This window comes from Stigmatopora nigra, chromosome 5 (genome assembly GCF_051989575.1).
Source record: "Stigmatopora nigra isolate UIUO_SnigA chromosome 5, RoL_Snig_1.1, whole genome shotgun sequence".
NCBI lineage: Eukaryota > Metazoa > Chordata > Actinopteri > Syngnathiformes > Syngnathidae > Stigmatopora > Stigmatopora nigra.
In genome coordinates, this window is record NC_135512.1 from 15,008,023 (window position 1) to 15,028,190 (window position 20,168).

Here is a 20,168-nt window from a genome sequence, read left to right on the forward strand (position 1 = left end):
TATAACACCAAAATGTTTTTGATTTGCTAGTAACAGCCGGCCTGAAAAGACCAGAATAAATGCTGAATTTAAACTATAAGTTAAGATAGACTGCAATTATTTTTACTTCTACGTACTTATAACAAAAAGGACTTACACCGATTCTGACCTACTTATGCCAGGGAGGCGATGAAGCTAGAAGATTTTTTGTGACCTAAGGTACATTCCAACCAGCCAGTGCAACGGTAGTGATTGGGGGAGTCGAAGTCCTGGATGGTCTGACTGTCCCGGCGGGACCATGTGCCTTGCTCATTGAACTCAAGTATATTCACTCACCTTGAGCTACATAATAAAAAATAAAAATGACTTTTTTGAGGCATTTCAAAACATATCCCTTGAGCTTAATGCTCTGCGGGCTAGTCCCATGGTGATGTCTCTAAAAGATAAAGAGCTCCACTAAATGTTATGCTGTATTCTAATTCCATAAATGTTCAGTTGTAATTGTGTTCTTTCTTGTATAATTATCTCTTGTTGCCAGTTACTTGCTGATCAGGTATAGACATTTACATTTCTATATATGTTCATTTTCCAGTGGTGGGCAGTCAGGGCCTGCAAGGTATTTTCTGCTGGCCTAAAATATCTGAATCATAGACTTATGTAAATTATATAAGGTCAATGAATATTTAAATAATTCCAAATTGTCAACTTATTTTCATTGCCTTTCCACTCATTGCATTTTCTCCAGAATGTGTTTTCATATTTAAGAAATTGGGAAACCACAAGTCAGCCAATATTTGTTGCCTGGTCAGAAATCTACCTGGCTACCTTCATAATCAGTTTTGTGAGCCCTCTTGCATAAAACACGTGCCAGTAAAACAGTTGCTTTAACCAATCAGATTTAGATTAGCGACAACAAGGTTTTCTTGCAGGCATAAGGAAACGTCAGCGACTAGTAGCAAATTTCCTATGTAGCATGATGGACAAGCAAATACATATATTGTTGTTTTGATTTAATTTTGGTTTTGTCAACCCAAAATGGCTGAAGGAAGAGAAGAAATTGAGTTGATTGCCAATTTACTGTTAAATCCATTTTTGGACGGACTTTTCATGCAAAGCTAAAGAAAGTTCCAAATAGAGCAACACTGTCACAACCAGGAAAATGATCCTTCACTTTCAGTGCACTAACACGGAGCAGTATCCCTGGTTCACAGGCTGCGAGGAACACAGCAAACTGTATTGCTGGGGAGTGCTTGAAATTTGACACAGATCAACATGTTTTTTGAGAGACGGAATTTGTAAATGTGACTTGCCTTGCCAACAAGCAACACGACACCAAAGTATTGCCAGGCCTTAACAAACCGCAATGCTCTTCAAAACCTTTGAGGAAAGCAGAGTGGATCTACAGCTGACCGAGCAAGTGCGCATAGAACGGAGCTCCACAACAAAAAGATGAAGAAAAGATATGGACATTTTAATAAGATTGAGAGGTTGTGTCATTTTTTGGGCAAGCAGGAGCTTTGACTTTGGGGAAATTACTTTTGTCAGAAGTACGACAGAGCTGGTTTGACTCACAGGAGTGGCTTCGATAGCGATAAAAACTCCCTGATAAAAGGGAAACGCATGAATAATCTGTGTGACAGAGTAATTGAAATCATCCTTACTAATGAACGGAAGATGGAATTTGTGTACAAATAAAACAATATTTTAGTGAGTAAAATCATGTTATCAAAATGTGCCAACATTCTTAAATAATATTGCAATTTTATGAGGTTATTATTGATGTTTTTTTGTGCTTTGTCCAGGTGTAGCTGCAGTAAAGGTTTTAAAGAGAAAAAAATGGTATTGGGGGTTGTATTGATTCAGACAGGAAATTATTGACTATATATTGAAAATAAGGAATATTCTTCAGGGGTATTTTTTTTAGTTGATTTACCTAAAATTATCAGAGTTGAAATTAAATTCAAATACAATTTAACATTTAACAGTTTATTATAACCAAGGCGGTTCATCTGTTGATTAACCTGTATTTATTATACACTTTTTAACTAAATGTAATTGGTTGAGTTGAATTTTTCATCGAAATATTTGTTAACATTAACATTGTTCAGCTCAATTTAACTTTGTTCTTTTTATTAAGAGTTAGTAGGTCCATTTTTTTTTTACCATAAACATATTTTTTCTAAGATATATGATCAAAGTTAAACTGGTTCAAAATAATTAACTATTTGCAGGAGGGAGTATATCCTATTAGTTGTCCATAAATAACTAAATTTCTAATATTGAAATTCTGTAGATTTACTGAAAGGTTTTAGATGGATCTTCTTAAAAAAGTCAATGCAATTTGTTACCTTATTTGATTGGAGTTGACACTGTTTTTATTAGAGTGAAGGGTGAAATAAAATATAAAGTAAACATCCTCAATCAGACATTAAGTCTAAAAGAGACATTGTTTTATTTGAGCCTTTTACTTTTAGTATGTCACAATTAATGAAAATGTGCTTTCTTTTGCCTTTATCTGGACAAATGATAAATACTGCTTTATTTAAAAAATAAATATTAAGAGAAGTCTTTATAATTCTACTTGTTAGAATTCCAATTATTCAGTTAAAAGTGCTCATTTTTCTCTCTTTTAAAACCATATAATATATTTGATTTGCAACAGAGAGAGAGAGAGAGAGAGAGAGAACAATATGTTAATCACATTCTTGTAAATGTAAATGGTTTTGAAAGTCAAACACTTGGCAAACAACTTTCACAAGCACTTTTTGTCTTAATTGAAGCAATCACTACTTTTATTAAATTCTTATTTTAATTATTGTTGACAGAATATGATTGGCTTTTCGACTTATCCCCTCAGAGATCGCAACAGCGTAACAGTTGATCCGCATGATAGATTTGGCGCATGTTTTGTGCCAGATGCCCTCCCTAACATAATCTATATCACCAAAAATACTGGGCTAAACTTTATTGGTGACTTATTTATGTTTTTTTCTTGTTGCCCAGGTGACAGAAACTCGTACTGGTCCCCTGGGATGCAGTAACTATGACAACCTTGACTCGGTTAGCTCAGTGCTGGTTCAGAGCCCTGAAAACAAGGTCCAGCTACAAGGTTAGTTCGCTCTGTACATTTTTCTTCTTATGATGATCATTAATAATATTCATTTTGATCTCCAATTGAAATGCATTTATTCTCTCTGATGAATACTTTGTATTTATGAGTTAATTACAACTCACAAATGAACACAATGACTCACTGGCAGTGTGGAATATATATATATATATATATATATATATATATATATATATATATATATATATATATATATATATATATATATATATATATATATATATATATATATATATATATATATATATATATATATATATATATATATATATATATATATATATATATATATATATATATATATATATATATATATATATATATATATATATATATATATGTGTGTGTGTGTGTGTGTGTGTGACTGCGACAACTATTTACTTTTGGTCTAGCACTGTAATGACATTTTGCCAGATCACATAATACAAACTGTACAACTCCTATTGTACAGCAATATGTAATAATGTACTATTTTTAGCTCTACTGTTGACTGTTCAATTAAATTACGCTAAAGAGGGACTTTTAAATTTTACTAAACAAAGTTTGGTTCCCTAGGTTTGCAAATTATCCTTCCAGACTACTTGAAAGAAAGTTTTGTGCAAGCTGCTCTAAGTTACATAGCCTGTAATGGTGAAGGAGAGTTTGTTTGCAAAGATAATAACTGCTGGTGCAGATGCGACACCAAGTTCCCAGAATGCAACTGCCCATATATGGACATTCAAGCCATGGAGGAAAGTCTGCAGAGAATCACTGAGACATGGGGGCAGCTTTACAAAGATTTTGAAGAATCAGGTGAGATATCCTTAAGGATAATCAATTCTTGCTTTCCCATGCAAAATTACTTTTAACTTCACACCTCGTAAATGCCACAGCAAAATCAAACTTTCATGATATAAATTATTCATCGGAAAGTATTTGAATTGGAAAGGATTGCATCTTCAATTCCATACTTTTTTCTATTTTTTTGTTGTTCATTTTTCTGCATCTAAAAGGTGACCTTAGGTATGTGGTTTTGAATGTTTTTTTCCCTCAGGTGTAATGTGTTTAAATAAGTAATTCATAACACATGATAACCAAGTGGGGAAAATGCTTTAGTCTCAAATTATTTATATTAGATCAGGAGGCAATTAATCATCAAAATATTCATTTTGTAAAAAAATATTTGTAATTTTTAATATATTTGTAAAAAAAAAAAAAAAAAAAACATATATATATATATATATATATATATATATATATATATATATATATATATATATATATATATATATATATATATATATATATATATATATATATATATATATATATATATATATATATATATATATATATATATATATATATATATATATATATATATATATATATATATATATATATATGTGTGTGTGTGTGTGTGACTGCGACAACTATTTACTTTTGGTCTAGCACTGTAATGACATTTTGCCAGATCACATAATACAAACTGTACAACTCCTATTGTACAGCAATATGTAATAATGTACTATTTTTAGCTCTACTGTTGACTGTTCAATTAAATTACGCTAAAGAGGGACTTTTAAATTTTACTAAACAAAGTTTGGTTCCCTAGGTTTGCAAATTATCCTTCCAGACTACTTGAAAGAAAGTTTTGTGCAAGCTGTGCAATTCATAACACATGATAACCAAGTGGGGAAAATGCTTTAGTCTCAAATTATTTATATTACATCAGGAGGCAATTAATCATCAAAATATTCATTTTGTAAAAAAATGAGGATGGAATTGGAATTGAAATTGAGCCTAATGTTTGGTTATTATTGCAGTGGTTGGTCATCCTGAACAAGTGATTATTACTCTAAATTAAATAAATTACAATTTTCCCTCTCTCATCTTAAAGCTACAATTACATTCCAAGTTTACACTTTGATGGTCAAGGTTATAGTGAAGTCAGTTGACGCATGCCCAGAATCCAAAGTTTCAAGGTGCCATTATGTCCTTCAGTCAAGGATATCAGTGATTTCCATACTGCCACCTTATCAGTTTGTGACTAGTCCAGACAGATAGTCATCTAAACACGAAGCAAGGATAGAAAACAAAACTCATGGCAGCTCTCCACTATTTCACATTAGGTTAAAAGGAAGAAAAAACATGAAATGTTTTCATGTACAGTGGTACCTTGAGATACGAGATGAATATGTTCCGGGACTGAACTCGTATGTTGATTTACTCATATCTCAAATAAACATTTCCCATAGAAATAAACTGAATACAGATTATTTTCGTTCCCACCCTTTGAAAGAAAACCACCATAAAACAAGATATAACAATGGAAAAACATATTTGTATTGGTTGTAAGTCCCCATTTGAGAGAGCCACTTAACGGATGCACCCGTTACGTGACATAAAATAGTTATGTTCCCATGACTAGTGGTTATGATGTTTAATAATAAAATGAGGCATTAGTTTATACAACAGGCAGTTCGTATAAAGGGTACGTGTGGTTTGCGCGTCGGCCTCACAGCTCTGTGGTCCTGGATTCAAATCCAAATCATGTCACGGCCTGTGTGGGTTTTCTCAGGGTACTCCAGTTTCCTCCCATATTACAAAAACATGCATGGTAGGATGATTGGACATTCTTATTGGCCCCTAGGTATGGGTAAGAGTGTGCAAGGTTATCAGCCTACAGAGATGAGGTCACTAAACTGTCTCCGTGGTGTTTGGTGAACAATCTCACACTAAACACCATGAAAACTAAAGAAATAATCCTGGACTTTCGCAAACGCAGCACAGATCTGACCCCACTCATCATAAATGGAATATGCATAGACAGGGTCCAGTCCTTTAAATTCCTTGGAGTCCACGTTATAAACAACCTCTCTTGGTCTACCAACACCATGGCAAAGAAGTTCCAGAAGCGATTCAATTTCCTGATGGTACTTAAGAGGAACAACTTGGACACTAAGCTTCTGGTAAACTTCTATTGAGCTACTTTTGAGAGCATCCTGGCATACTGCATTACAATGTGGTGCGCTGGAAGAACGGCAGCATAAAAAAAAGCCATGCAGAGAGTGATCAACACTGCCCAAAAGATCATCGTCTGCTCTCTGCCCACACTGGATTTCATTACCAGTCCTCGCTACCTCAGCAGAGCATCATTAGGGACCCCTTTTGACCCTGACCCTGGTCACAACCTGTTCCAGCTGCTGCCCTCTGGTAGATGCTACAGGTCTCACTAAATACAGAAAAATAGACTCAGGGACAGTTTTTTTTTCCCAGAGCCATCAGGGTTCTGAACTTGCACTAGCACAAAACGCAATCCCTTGACTGTGCAACAGCTTCGGCATGTGCAATAAAATGTGCAATAAAATGTGCAATATATTGGTATTACCTTGCCCGGACGTGAATTTTTAATTTACTTATTTGTGTTTTATGGGTTATGTATATGTATATATATATATATATATATATATATATATATATATATATATATATATATATATATATATATATATATATATATATATATATATATATATATATATATATATATATATATATATATATATATATATATATATATATATATATATATATATATATATATATATATATATATATATAATATGTATATTGCATGGTGCTACTCCACAAAGTGCGTGTTTCCGTGATATGCACGAATTAGGAGTACAAAACCTTGAATTGTTAAACAATCAAAAACTACAATATGACTCCTCCCTCTTGAAAAGCTTGGCCAAAGGTGTTGAAGAGGTATTATAGACAAAGATCCAAGCTTGTTAGTTTATTAGTGTATTGGCAGTTGAGTCAACTGCTGTAGCCAGTTGGAAAATATCTGATTTTTATGTGCAAATAATGAATGCAAACACCATCAAACCAAGTAGACTATTTGTGTAATGTATCATGTATTTTAGAGTCAGGAAAGGGTATTGCCAAAACCATCATGCATTGATGGTTTTGGCGATTCCCTTTCCTGGCAAAGTGATGCACTCCAATGTAAAAATGCATGTGTTTGGGCAGCGATGATGTCTTGCTCATGGCTAACAAGAAAAAAAATGGGTTAGGGATATTTTGTAACAGAGCAACCTTCACCTCATAAATTTGCACTGCATCGGGCATAGACTTCCCTTCTGCACATCCTAAGCTGTAGAGAATGTTGCTGCTCTCAAAAACCACCAAGAAGTCTTCACAAGTGTGTTTTATTATTTACATGGCAGCAACAATATTGTGGCATCATTGCATGATGTTCAAATTATTTTGGATGAGCCTGTTATGAAAATTAATATTCATACATTCGGTCCGGTGCCTTTCTGCTGCTGGACTCTACAAAAAAGTGGCTTAAGTAAAATTAATCTTGACCATATATGTACTTCATAATGGATATAATGTATTTCCAAATTAGATGATGCAAGCCTTGCATTGTAAGGATTTGTTCTACAATTTACTTGATGCAGTAAGAAAATGCAGTGAGGGCTTTAATATTCATGAGCCCAATAACAGATTATTGCTAGAGTCAACTATGTGATCATTACAGTGAGGATAAACACAGTGAATAAATGAGTGAAGATTTTACAGGCAACAAAGAAAGAGTGGGAGCTGGTGAAAGAAGTTGTGCATGCACAGACATGCCGCAGGAAAAATATACATCTTCTTTGGAGGTGCACTGTAATGTATGACAAAGAAGACTTTCCAAACTCTACCACCTTTGCTCAAATAACCCCACACTTCATCCCTCCACACAGCCAATTGGGAGAGCATATCTTACACCCAGGATATTGACCGAAAGAAGAAATAAACCATATGTGTTTTTTCAAGACCGCCTAATAAGAGTTGAACTGCCAGAACTACGGTGGAAAGCGAGGAGAGAAGGATCTAAAAATTAAAACCGAAATATTTTCAATCATTAATTCATTTTCTGAATCGCTTTATCCTCACTAGGGTTGCGGGGGGTGCTGCAGCCTATCCCAGCAGACCAGAGGGGCCAGAGGCGGGGCACACCCTGAATAGGTGGTCAGCCGATCGCAGGGCACGAGAAGACAACTATTCACGCTCACATTCATACCTAGGGGTAATTTAGAGTGTCCATTCAGCCTACCATGCATCTTTTTGAAATGTGGGAATACCTGGAGAAAACCCATGAAGGAGAACGGGGGATAACATGCAAACTCCACAAAAGTGGAAAAACCTGGATTTGAACCCATGACCCCAGAGCTGTGAGGTTGACGTGATAACCAGTCAAGCGCCGGGTCACCCATAAAACTGAAATACATTTGACAATATATTAAGCATTATATCACAGTGTTGTATTTGATATTGTGCATTGTTGCTTTAAGAAAAGAAACTGAAAATAAATAGAATATTTATTTACACATTGAAGTTATTTGTTGTTGAAATATTATAAGGTACATTCTACCATGTAACATTTAAAAAACAAGCATCACCCACAGTACTTGTACAGTTATTTGGGATACACTGAATTGTAGCTGCGATGCACACTTTTGGGGGAAAGCACATCCAATTTTACAAACAGTCCTGGATGTAAAATGAACACTGCATTCCATACAATTTAGCATAGCAGATTAGAGTAGAGAGTGATAATTCAAGTGTTTATCTCCAGATTTTCTGTGCGACCCCTGAACAGATAAGATAAAGTTCACCAGATGTAGTCTCGAGACAAACTCTGGTTTTATTGAATTTATTATAGGGAGATATTTTTACAAAATTAATTCATAATTTTTTGTTGCAGATGAATTCAAAACCTTCTATGCAAGGCTGCCTCAAAACAAATTTCTTAACATGTCCACAATCCAACACTTGTGGTCACTTGACAACTTATTCCATGGGCGATATGAGCAGCTGGAGAACAACATGCATGTCCTTGCCAAGCGTGCAGAAAGAGTCATCTTTAAGCTTTTCGGTTTAAGCAAACGATGTCACCGACAACCAAAAATTCGCTCACCGAGACAAAGGTAAGCAAAATCATCATAAGATTCATGTTTTGCAATAAATCTTAGAACATTTTTGTTATGTCAACTAGCATCACTGCTACAAATACTATGAAAACACTAATCCAAATCACATAATTTCACTGCCTCTTTTTTTAACATTCATTTGATCACAAAACAACCCATCGACATAATTTGGCTTTGTCCCACTCTGGCACAATACGGCAATTAGAGAGAAATTAAACAACTTGGGTGATTAAGCCTGTTATTGTTTGTTGTTGACTTTCAATCAAACAAGAAAAAATCTAATATCCTTTTTTCTATTTCACAAAAAGAAATTGAATTTGTTAATGTATTTGTTTAATTGTAGCCAAATATTGTTTATATAGGGTAAATAGGTATCATGATCTACCGGGTTCTGAACATCCCGTGTGGATTTTGCATGATCTTTCTCTGGCTGTATGTTTTTTTTCTCCTGCAGATAGACCAGTTACTTTATTCATTCATCTTCCATACTAAACATCCTCATAAGGGTTGCAGGGGTTGAGGTTGACCAGAGTTCTCCAAACTGGTCCTCGAGGGCCGCTGCGGGTAGAGATTTTTGTTTCAACCGATCCAACACAAACAATTTAACCGATGAGGTTTCTGCTGAAAAAAGAAGCACCTGACTGAAATCCACTGATTGCACGTCTAGGATACCAGATTGGTGGCAAAGGTTTCTTCATACTACAGGTTGGAACGAAAACCTGCTCCCACTGCGGCCCTTTCTGGAATAATTTGGGGACCACTAACGTAGACCATCCCAGCTGACATTGGGCGAAAGGTAGACTGCACACCAGACTGGTCGTCAGTCAGCCATAGCGACCTTCAACATGCACAATCATACCATCAGTTTGAATCGAGCCTGCGCCTGTCTGTACCATAGTCAGGCGAGTGAACCTCTACACCAGTGGTCCCCAAACTATCCCAGAAAAGGGTGCAGGTTTTCGTTTCAACTTGTAAGAGGAACCTTTCCACCAATATGGTATCCTGGAAGTACAATCAGTGAATTACAGTCAGGTGCTTCTTTTTTCAGCAGAAACCTCATTGGTTGAACTGTTTGTGCTAAATCAGTTGGAACAAAAACAGTCACTCGTAGCGAGGACCGGTTTGGAGACCTCTGCTCTACACCCTCAGGCAACTCCCTGTTTCTTCCAAAATCCTCTCTTAATTATCCTTCCGTATGAGTGTGAATGGTTATTTGTATCTTTATTCTATGTGGTTGGCTAGGAACCACTTCTGGGTTTACCACATCTACAGCCCATAGTTGTCTGGGATAGGCTTCAGCACCCCCTGACACTTGTGAGGCTAAGCGGAATAGAAAATGAACAAATGAGTATAGGGAATACTGAGAGTGCTTTCTTATGCTAATTACGCTAATTTTTTTATTTTTTACAAAAGATAGCTTAGCCCTTGTTAACATGAAGAGTACAAATACACTGATGTTTTCTTTTTTTTTTAACATAGCACTTTCAGTAGAGGTCCAAAGGTTTATGTAGCTATGCTTGTTTTCAAAATTAAATTGAGTTATTTTGATACCCTTCTGTAATTATTGAAGTTTTATTGAGTTTGAACACAATTTAACACCTTGATCATGATTTTCCACTGTGTACTAAGTGACAAAAATTAAAAGGATTATAAGGTTTCCTTGCTGAACCTGAATAAAATATACCAGCAAGACTGCACTTAAAAATAGCAGCCTGAGAGCATTGAGAATGTTATTCTCAGCATTCATTCCAAGACTTTGAATATGTTAATAACATGTCTTGAATGTCAATGCTGAAAAAGCTGGAAGGATAAAGTGTGTTCTTTGTCTCTTTTCCTGCATTCCCTCCTGCAGGTCTCAGTCGTACTGGCTGAGTCATTTCCAGTCTCTCTTGTATTGTTCAGAGAACAACCAGCTTGGTGCATTCTCTGAGGAGCTCCACAGCTGCAGCTGTCGATATGAACACATCCCCTGTCAGCTCCCTCCACCCTGCTCTGTTGGCGAAGGCTCTGCTTGTGTAGAATGTGCGCTTGACAACCACACCCGTTGCGGGGGGTGCAATCCAGCCTTTGTTCTAATACAAGGGGTCTGCAAGCCAATGGTGGCGGATTCCACAGAAAACTACCTGGGTTTGGAGACAGACCTCCAAGATTTGGAACTAGGCTACCTTCTTCAACGAGCGGATCGTAGGCTTGAGGTATTTTAAAAAATGTAAAACCAATAACTCTTTGTCAACATAGTTTTTTTAGAGACAATTTACAAATAAAAACAGCATGCCATGCTAAAAAGCATTGGGGTACCGTATTCAAAATATCACATAATCCTCAACATTACAAATCCTAAAGCTAATGGCAAGGCTGAATCTTTTCAACCTATTTATCGTAACAAGGTTTAAGACACTATGCATGTTTTATTTTGCGCAATAGATGCAAGCAAATATCCTTACAGTATGGGTGATCATGCCTTTTTCATTTCAGGTTCATGCAATTTTCATCAGCAATGACATGCGCCTGAATACCTGGTTTGACCCCTCTTGGAGAAAAAGGATGCTGCTGACATTAAAAAGTAATAAATATAAATCAAACATGGTCCACATGCTATTAGGAATATCTCTTCAGGTTTGCCTTACAAAGAACAGTACACTGGAACCTGCCCTTACACTCTATATTAATCCCTTTGGTGGTAGCCATTCAGAGAGTTGGTACATTCCTGTAAACGAGAACAATTTTCCTGACTGGCAACCCACGAAGCTCGACCTGCCCTTTCAGTGCTACAATTGGACATTGACACTTGGTAACAAATGGAAAACATTCTTCGAAACAATACATGTCTACTTGCGGAGCAGGATAGCAACACCAAACGGAGTAAATGAAACTGTATATTATGAACCTATGGAGATGACAGATACTGGACGGAATCTGGGCTACATGAAAATCAACAGCATCCAGGTTTTTGGTTACAGTATGCACTTTGACCCAGAGGCTATACGTGACATAATTCTACAACTGGACTACCCTTATACACAAGGTTCACAGGACACAGCAATGCTGCAGCTCTTGGAAATACGTGATCGTGTAAACCGGCTTTCGCCTCAAGGTCAAACACGGTTGGACTTGTTTGCCTGTCTTCTCCGACACAGGCTTAAACTAACTGCCAGCGAAGTAGCTCGCATCAATGCCTCCTTGGAGGCCTTCAGTTCCCGTCTGCCCAATCCACTGGAATATGAAACCACCAAGCTTTGCAGTTAACAGCTGTTTGATGCAAGGTCTCACTAAATTGTCACATGATGACGATCACATGGACTTTAATGGACACACCAGTGATGGTGCATTTGTTTACATATGTTCTGTCTTTTAACAGATAACTATGTAGCGTTCAATAATGAGCAACTGCAGAACGTACTCCCGCCTGCAGTTTCTGCTTTGTAAAGACTGCTCTCGTGGGTATGACATTTGGTGGAAGAATGGCATCGTTTTCAATGTAGAGGAAGGCAAAAGTAAAGAATACTGCAGTAGAAATTCAGATACCAGACATTATAGGAAAATCTAATCATTATCCATCAGACTGCTCAGTTTTACTGTAAACACCAAACGCAATGAATGGTGAAAATTACTGGTGTTTGTTTGAATTTTTTTTATTTCCCTGTGCTTCAGTAACAATGCACTTTCCAAAAATTCCAGAATACAGAGGAGTCAATATTTTGTAGATAAAATTGATATTAAAATATATGTAACATAAAACCAGTGATGGACTATTTTTCAGACTAGTGTAATCATGTCGTGCTCATCATCTATATGTTTGTGTGTACATAAAATGTTAGTGAGCTACAGTGATATATATATATATTTTTAAGTCCATAAAAATGTGAAAATCCAGGCTGAAACTGAAAAGTGGAAGCCACTCCCCTGTCTCCCGCTGGTTACTAGGACTCAGCACTGAAAGGAAAAAAAATGCTTATAATAGGGGTGATCCTTCTTCAGGATTTTTCGAATAATGCCGACATGTCTGGTCTTCATTCACAGCGATTTTCGAGGAATTACTGTACTAACTGATTCCAAATTGACCTGCCCTAACATAGAGTGTAAATAATGCAGTATTTAAATTTATAACACATGCATTTTCTTCCGCTCTGTATAATACTAATTTTGAAAGACCACTTTCAGTCAGTGACTTTCTTATTTGCGAGTGACCGTTCACCTGGATTGAAGCTACTTCACTTAATTTGGTCACTGGCAGAGATTTCTCAGTTTCAGGTTCTCATTCACCTATTTTCTGTCCTATAAAGAGCACTGTCAGATTTCTCCACAAATATGACAGCCAGTTATGATGTATCATTTGAGTGTGTTAGTGGCAAGTTTTTTAATGTTATATTTATTATAAGTGTAAGCATTTTTGTGATTGCCAAAGCTGCCATTGTTGTATTCCACCTACAAAGGTATTTAACATTCAATCATTTGATGGCCATTCAGACAAACCAGTTGGAAACATCCAGGTATGTATAATTGAGAATTGAGATTTTAGAGAAAAACAACAAAAAGTACTGACTAAAGAAGCTGGAAAATGTTAAGTTTGGCATGAGGGGTAAGCAAAAGGAACGGACGCAATCGAAATGCAGGGGAGACGGCAGACACGGTAAGGGGGGGAGTTTGTATTAATATAATAAAAATAACCACTTTGTAGTAGTAATTGTAAATAGCAAAACCAAACTTACAGGTGAAAACAGGAGGAGCACAAAAAGTCCTGGACATGGGCATGCATTGACAATCTGCCAATGAGCTGACAATTACTAAGGGATTAAATAGATTGACGGGGGTTGAGATAATCGGAAAAAACTGGGTGATACGAGAGCATACCTGCCAATTTAAGTTTTTCCCATATTTTATGTTTTTTTTCTAGATTCAAACTGTGTACGCCATATAGCAACTTTTCTCCAGTATTTTTTTTTAAATACGTGTTTTGTAAAACTGATCTTGTTTTACAGATTTTGGCTCTAATCCTGATCGTCTCGGTCACTGGAAAAAGATGAAAACGTCATCGGCGACTGCTAATCGTATTGCGATGCTTTAAGCATGAGACGCATACTCGCTTTCCTCTTTCAACCATCCGCCTTTCCACTGTAAATGTAAATAAAGCACGTCAGAAAGCCATCCGCTTTGGAGAAAAATTTAGACTTTAATGTGTGACGTTGTGAGTAAATATGTGCCGGGTTGCATTTGTAAGGTTTTCCCATCTCATCTCATTTTGAACAGCTTTATCCTCACTAGGGGTGTGCTGGAGGGGGTGACACCCTGAATCGGTGGCCAGCCAATTGCATGGCTCAAGGAGACAACCATTTATGCCCATACTCATATTTATGGGCTATTTAGAGTGTCAAATGAATCTACCATGCATGTCTTTGGAATATGTGAGGAAACCTGAGTATGTGGAGAAAACCCACGCAGGCCTGTGGAAAACATGCAAACTCCACAAAGGTGGACCAACCTAGATTTGAACCCAGGTCCCCCACTGTCAGGCCGATGCGCTAACAACTCAACCGCCGGACCGCCCATTCGTACCTTTTTTTTATTGCTTAATAAGGCGAATTTCAGTCATTAATAAGGAGAGTAATTGGCCGAGGTTGACAGGTATGCGAGCGGTAACGAATAAGGAAAAATATGGGTGACGGGATACAACAAGTGAACTCAATGGGTATTCACAAGGACATGTCACGCAGAGGAAAAAGGCAAAATATCAAAAGCCCCAAAATAATCTCTAAAATAACCTAAACTTACCAGAAAATGTAAATTGTTTTTTAAACCTGATAAGACATTAAAATAATATGAAAGATAACATTTAAAAAAATGTTTTGGTTCCTCTTACAGACAAATGTCTTGTGAATATTAGTGTCAATATTGAAAGAAAGAGTGTATTGAAAAATATAAACCAAGAGAAGGCAAGAGGTATGTGTTCCCTAACAAAAAATGAATAGGCTTTTTATCATGTTAGATATCCAAATGATCTTCACAAAGTTCAATAAGCTGAACAGATCAGGACTGTCTGCATCATTTGATTGATGAACCCCATTGATACAACGGACATTCGACCAAATCTACCCCCACAATCATAGCTGCATCAGTTTATTACTCATGTTTTTTGCTTGATGATTATATGAGGGCAAATCAATCCTGACTTTATTAACCGCTATAATGTATTGTAAACTACTACTACTGGGTGCCATATTAATTCTATTCATCACTGAGAAATGCATCATTGGTTTGTCTATTTGTCATCTGAAAGATGTAATGAACTGATTTAGGGTGTCAAGTTAACATTCATTTGTCATTTTGATTTAACATCCCTATCAAGATCTCCATGACTATGCCTTCTTCACTTCCTATGAAATCTAGTCACAAGTTACAATTTGTACACTCAAATATCTGCATCAATATATGCAACCTCTTCATCATTAATTCATCTTACATACCGCCCATCCTCGAAATTATTGCAAGGGTTGCCGGAGCCTAACCCACCCAGCTAGACTGGTCGCCAGTCAGTTGTAGGGCGACCATTCACACTTACAACTACACTGCCACCGAATAGGAATTGAGCCGAGACTGCCCGAACCGAAGTCAGGCACAAGAGCCACTAAACCTTCGGGTGGGGAAACTCTCTCCTTCTATTCCTATTGTGGGTGAGTGAGTGGTTACAACGTCGACCTCACAGTTCTGAGATCCAGGGTTCGAACCCTGCTTTGCAGCTAGCGTGGGTTTTCTTCGGGAACTCCAGTTTTCTCCCACATCCCCAAGACATGCTTGGTAGGCTGGTTGTACACTCTATAATTTGCCACTAGGGACGAGTATGAGCCTGAATGGTTGTTTAATGAATGAATGATTTACTTAAAAATATGCAAATCTGTTCAGGAAACATCACAAAAGTAAACCATTTCTTTCAATGTTTTTTCTCTCATTCCTCTTCAGCAAACTCAGGTAAGATGTATTTCTTTGTTTTGGTGTTGAGTTCGAACCTAAATTAAATGAATATACAAAAAGATTATGCCAGACTAAATCAAGGCAGCATACCTTTTTTTCCTGTGAGGAGTCTTGAGCAATTCATCTTTTCCAGCAAGCATCTGGTTGAGTTACATTGGTTTACCCATCCTCTCTGAGCACTGCATGTTGTTGAAAGAGTAAAAAGAAGAAAATATATTGTTCCACGTAACCAAGACAGAACACTTCCACATTATTTTAACTTTACTTTTTAACTTGAAAAATCTCCCCTTTTATTTATCTGTTTTTGCCAAGTGTTACATTCAATACTAATACAGATTAATTGCTGAATTGTTGCTATAGTTATGATTTTACTCTGTCTTATTTATAACACCAACATTTTTATATGAACCAAATAAAAGCTAAACCTTTGTAAAATTGATGTGACGCCATCATCTGCATTCTTTATTAATTTGTAATTAAATTATTTAAATCTGAATGATGGGCACCCTGGCGGCAGAGTTGTTAGCGCGTCCACCACACAGTGGGGGACCTGCATTCAAATCCAGGTCGGTTCACATGTGTGGAGTTTGTATATTCTCCCCGGGCCTGCATTGGTTTTCTCCCAGTACTCCGGTTCCCTCCCACATTCCAAATACATGCCTGATTGGGACTCTAAATTGCCCTTAGGTATGAGTGTGAGCGTGAATGGTTGTTTGTCTTTGTTAGGGTTATTATTGGTAGTATAATTATAAATTTGCTCGAATGCTTTGCCTTATTTAGAAATATCATTGTTTTACAATTCTTGCAAGGATAACACTTCTTTTGTAACCGTGATAAACAACATGATGTTCGCTCCTCTATCCAGCTGGACTTATCAAAGTTGACTTCTCACACGGATCCGAGAGGACTCACAATTGCTTTGAAACCTCGACTTCTCACACGGTGACAAGCAAGGTTGTTTTTACTTGAACTCCGCACCAGGTGGCAATACCGCTTGCCCCCCGAAAGGACCTGCAATTGTTTTGATTTCTGACCTTCAATAATTGTTGAATAGATGCTTGCTTGTTGTTAACTCTTAAGAAAATAAATGGGCAGGAAATGATTCGATTCATTAGAATGATCTAGGGTGAGGACGAGTCGGGATCGATTTTCTCTTGCAAGACACTGGTTATGAGTCAGATGCCTCTTCTTTTTAAAGGCAAATTTGGGAATACCTATGGGTGAACCTATCAGTCTCCTTGTGTTCTGCCATTTGCTAGGCAATAGTTCAGAGTGTCCCCCACCTCTGGCCCGAAGTCAGCTGAGATAGGCTCCGGCACCCCCCAAGACCTTAGTGAGGATAAAGCGGTTCAGAAAATGCACGACCGGTTGTTTGGTCGCTGGTCTTTGGGTCGCCGCTCTTCGGTCGCCGGTCTTTTGTTCGCCGTTAGGGTTAGGGTTAAAGTTACGGTTATGATTACGGTAACGGTGAAGGTTACGGTTAGAGTCAGGGTTAGGATTAATGTTAAGGTTAGGGTTTAATCTCTAAGTACATTTAACAGCCATAGTATAGTGTAAACCTGCTCATATAACAATTTAGCATATTTTTCTTTCATCACGATGGTCTTATAGCTAGGGTGCTCGTATCATGACTTACTTGCTTTTAGTTTTTAAATTGTGGAAGAAACAGTTCTTGCTACAAAAGGTAAAAAAAATATGTGCACGCGTTCAGCATTTTTCCAGTTTGTGAGTTATTCCATGGACTTGTTGAGAAAGCATTACCAAAGAAAGTCAGAAAGATCCATATTGGGTCTTGTGGATATTTAGAGGGGCTATTCAAAAATGAGTAGTTTGATTTTTTGTTTATCCCAGTGTGCCCTACGATTGGCTGATAGCGAATTCAGTGTCCTCCACCTACTGACGACAATTGGCGTGCTCCAGCACCCCATGATTCTTTTGAGGATAAATGTGCATAAAGTAAATCAGCTATATCTACCATGCCATCAACGCTGGGGAATTGCGGCGTAAATACACTATATTTAATGTAGTTTAGAGCCAGCTGTGTACAAGCGAGAGGGCAAAACAAGATCAAGATTGCTATATATTTCACAGTTAGAAGATCAGTCCCTAATCTGGCATTGGTGTTTATACAGACTAAGGTTCCCTCAAAATAATGGATATCTAATTAAAGTAAGAGAAGTTATCTTGAAGCATGTTGTTCATGGCAATGGAATTAATTCATAATTTAGGTACTAAACACTACATGTAAATGTGTTTGGCAATACATCAACAGGATGCTGGTGCACATTTCCACTTGACAAGAAAGTCCCTCGCATGCACAAACATCTTTTGCATTGATTCCTCAGGGTCACATGAGAGGAAAATGGGGAAATGAGGAGAGAAAATTTTAATTACTTTCATATATTCATATCACTTTAATTATAGATGGAATTCAATATTTAACACGTGCAGCAGACAGATTTCCTTGTGATTGATTTCGCACGTTCCATAAATTCACATGATGGTCACTAATCATAATTCAAATTTTGACATAAAAAAGTATATATAAAAAAATAAATAAATGGGACATGCGAATGGTGAGAAGGGTAGGGCACACAAAAATGTCATCTAACTTATAAGGGTAATTGAAAAAGAAAATGTCCTTCTACCCAATGAATGATTGCTTTATGGGGGTAAGGCTTTACAGCAACAATGAGAATTTAAAAAAAATCAACCTGGTACTCAGACTAATTTTGGACAGAAACGTCAATTACCAAAGAATTGCTTTGAGGATGTGCTAGCCAGGCACTTCAATATATGACTCATTAGGTGATAGAGTATTTTACTGTGACATGTTCTAAGCCGTGAATTGTGGCATGATGACAAGAAAAAAACATGGATCCATAATTGAGCTGGTCTTCATATCCCATTTCCAGATGCACTTCATTAATGTCAATAATTTGTTACTCTTTTTGCATAAAATGAGCTCTTCCTGACTGTTTTTTTTTCTTTTTTAAGGAATTTTGATTTGTTATTTACTGTATTTATACAGAAAATAAAAGTATAACATCTCAATCAACTGTGGTGGAGAGTAATTCCACCTCAAATTGTGCTGCTTCAGATCAAAAGCGTATATAACACTGCTTTTCTGAAATGGTACCACATCATCAATTCAATGTTTTTAAACAGCAGATAGTCATCATCATTCTGTTTCTTATTATATCTATTTACTTGCTTCTAACTATGACACACTGCCGGCTTGCAAGGTGCCATGCTTTGACACTCTTCTACCTATCTTTTCTGGTGAAACACATGAATACATCACCAGGCCCATTCCGAACATGCTGCCACTTGGTCAACTTATAAAATATGCTTTCACTCCGATGTGGACGACCTCCAGATCTACCTTATATAAACCCCTTTGTGTCAAACTCAATTTCCTTTAATTTTTTAACAGGATTTCTGGGGGGGTCAAGGTATTTACTATTCTTTCTCTCATTTTCTAAATGACTTGTCCCCTCAAGGATTAACTTTGGCAGCCGGTGGTGGACACCCGGAATTGGTGGCCAGCCATTTGTGGGGCAGATGAAGACGAGCCACCATCCACACTTACACGTACCATTTAGACTGTTCAACCAGTCAACCATGCTTGTCTATGGGATGTGGGAAGAAACTGGAGTACCCGGAGAAAAGATGCAATCCCAGGGAGAACATGGAAACTCTACACAGTGAAAATCAACCTGGGATCAAACCCTCGACCCCAGAACTGTGAGGCCGAAAGTTTAACCTCTCATCCCAATGGTCCTTCCATATAATTATTTTCTGTTGACAAGGAACTTTGGTAGCACTTCATCTGTTTACTTAAATCCCCAACATGTATGGTTATAGGTACTACATGGCATGAAATGTGGTTACGGTGGCCCGGTGCAATGAGTGGTTAGTACATCGCCTTCACACGCAGCTCTGGGGTTCAGGGTTGAAATCCAGGTCATGTCCATCTGTGTGGACTTTGCCTGTACTCCCCTGGCCTGTGTGGGTTTCCTCCAGGTACTCTGGTTTACTCCCACGTTCCAAAAACATGCATGGTAGGCTGATTGGACACTCTAAATTGCCCCTAAGTATGAGTGTGAATGTGCATGGTTGTG

The 20,168-nt window shown here is 37.2% G+C and overlaps 1 protein-coding gene across 1 annotated transcript in view; it reads left to right on the forward strand.

Moving 5' to 3' along the window:
• LOC144197128 (BMP/retinoic acid-inducible neural-specific protein 3-like) overlaps nt 1–12,816 on the forward strand; it is a 56,256-nt gene extending 43,440 nt beyond the window's left edge. Inside the window, exons 6-10 of the mRNA XM_077717730.1 lie at nt 2,983–3,088; nt 3,665–3,901; nt 8,853–9,075; nt 10,931–11,273; nt 11,554–12,816. Coding sequence (XP_077573856.1) covers nt 2,983–3,088; nt 3,665–3,901; nt 8,853–9,075; nt 10,931–11,273; nt 11,554–12,324 — 1,680 coding nt within the window. The 3' untranslated portion in view covers nt 12,325–12,816. The remainder of the gene's footprint in view (nt 1–2,982; nt 3,089–3,664; nt 3,902–8,852; nt 9,076–10,930; nt 11,274–11,553) is intronic.
• Nucleotides 12,817–20,168: the final 7,352 nt, after the last annotated feature.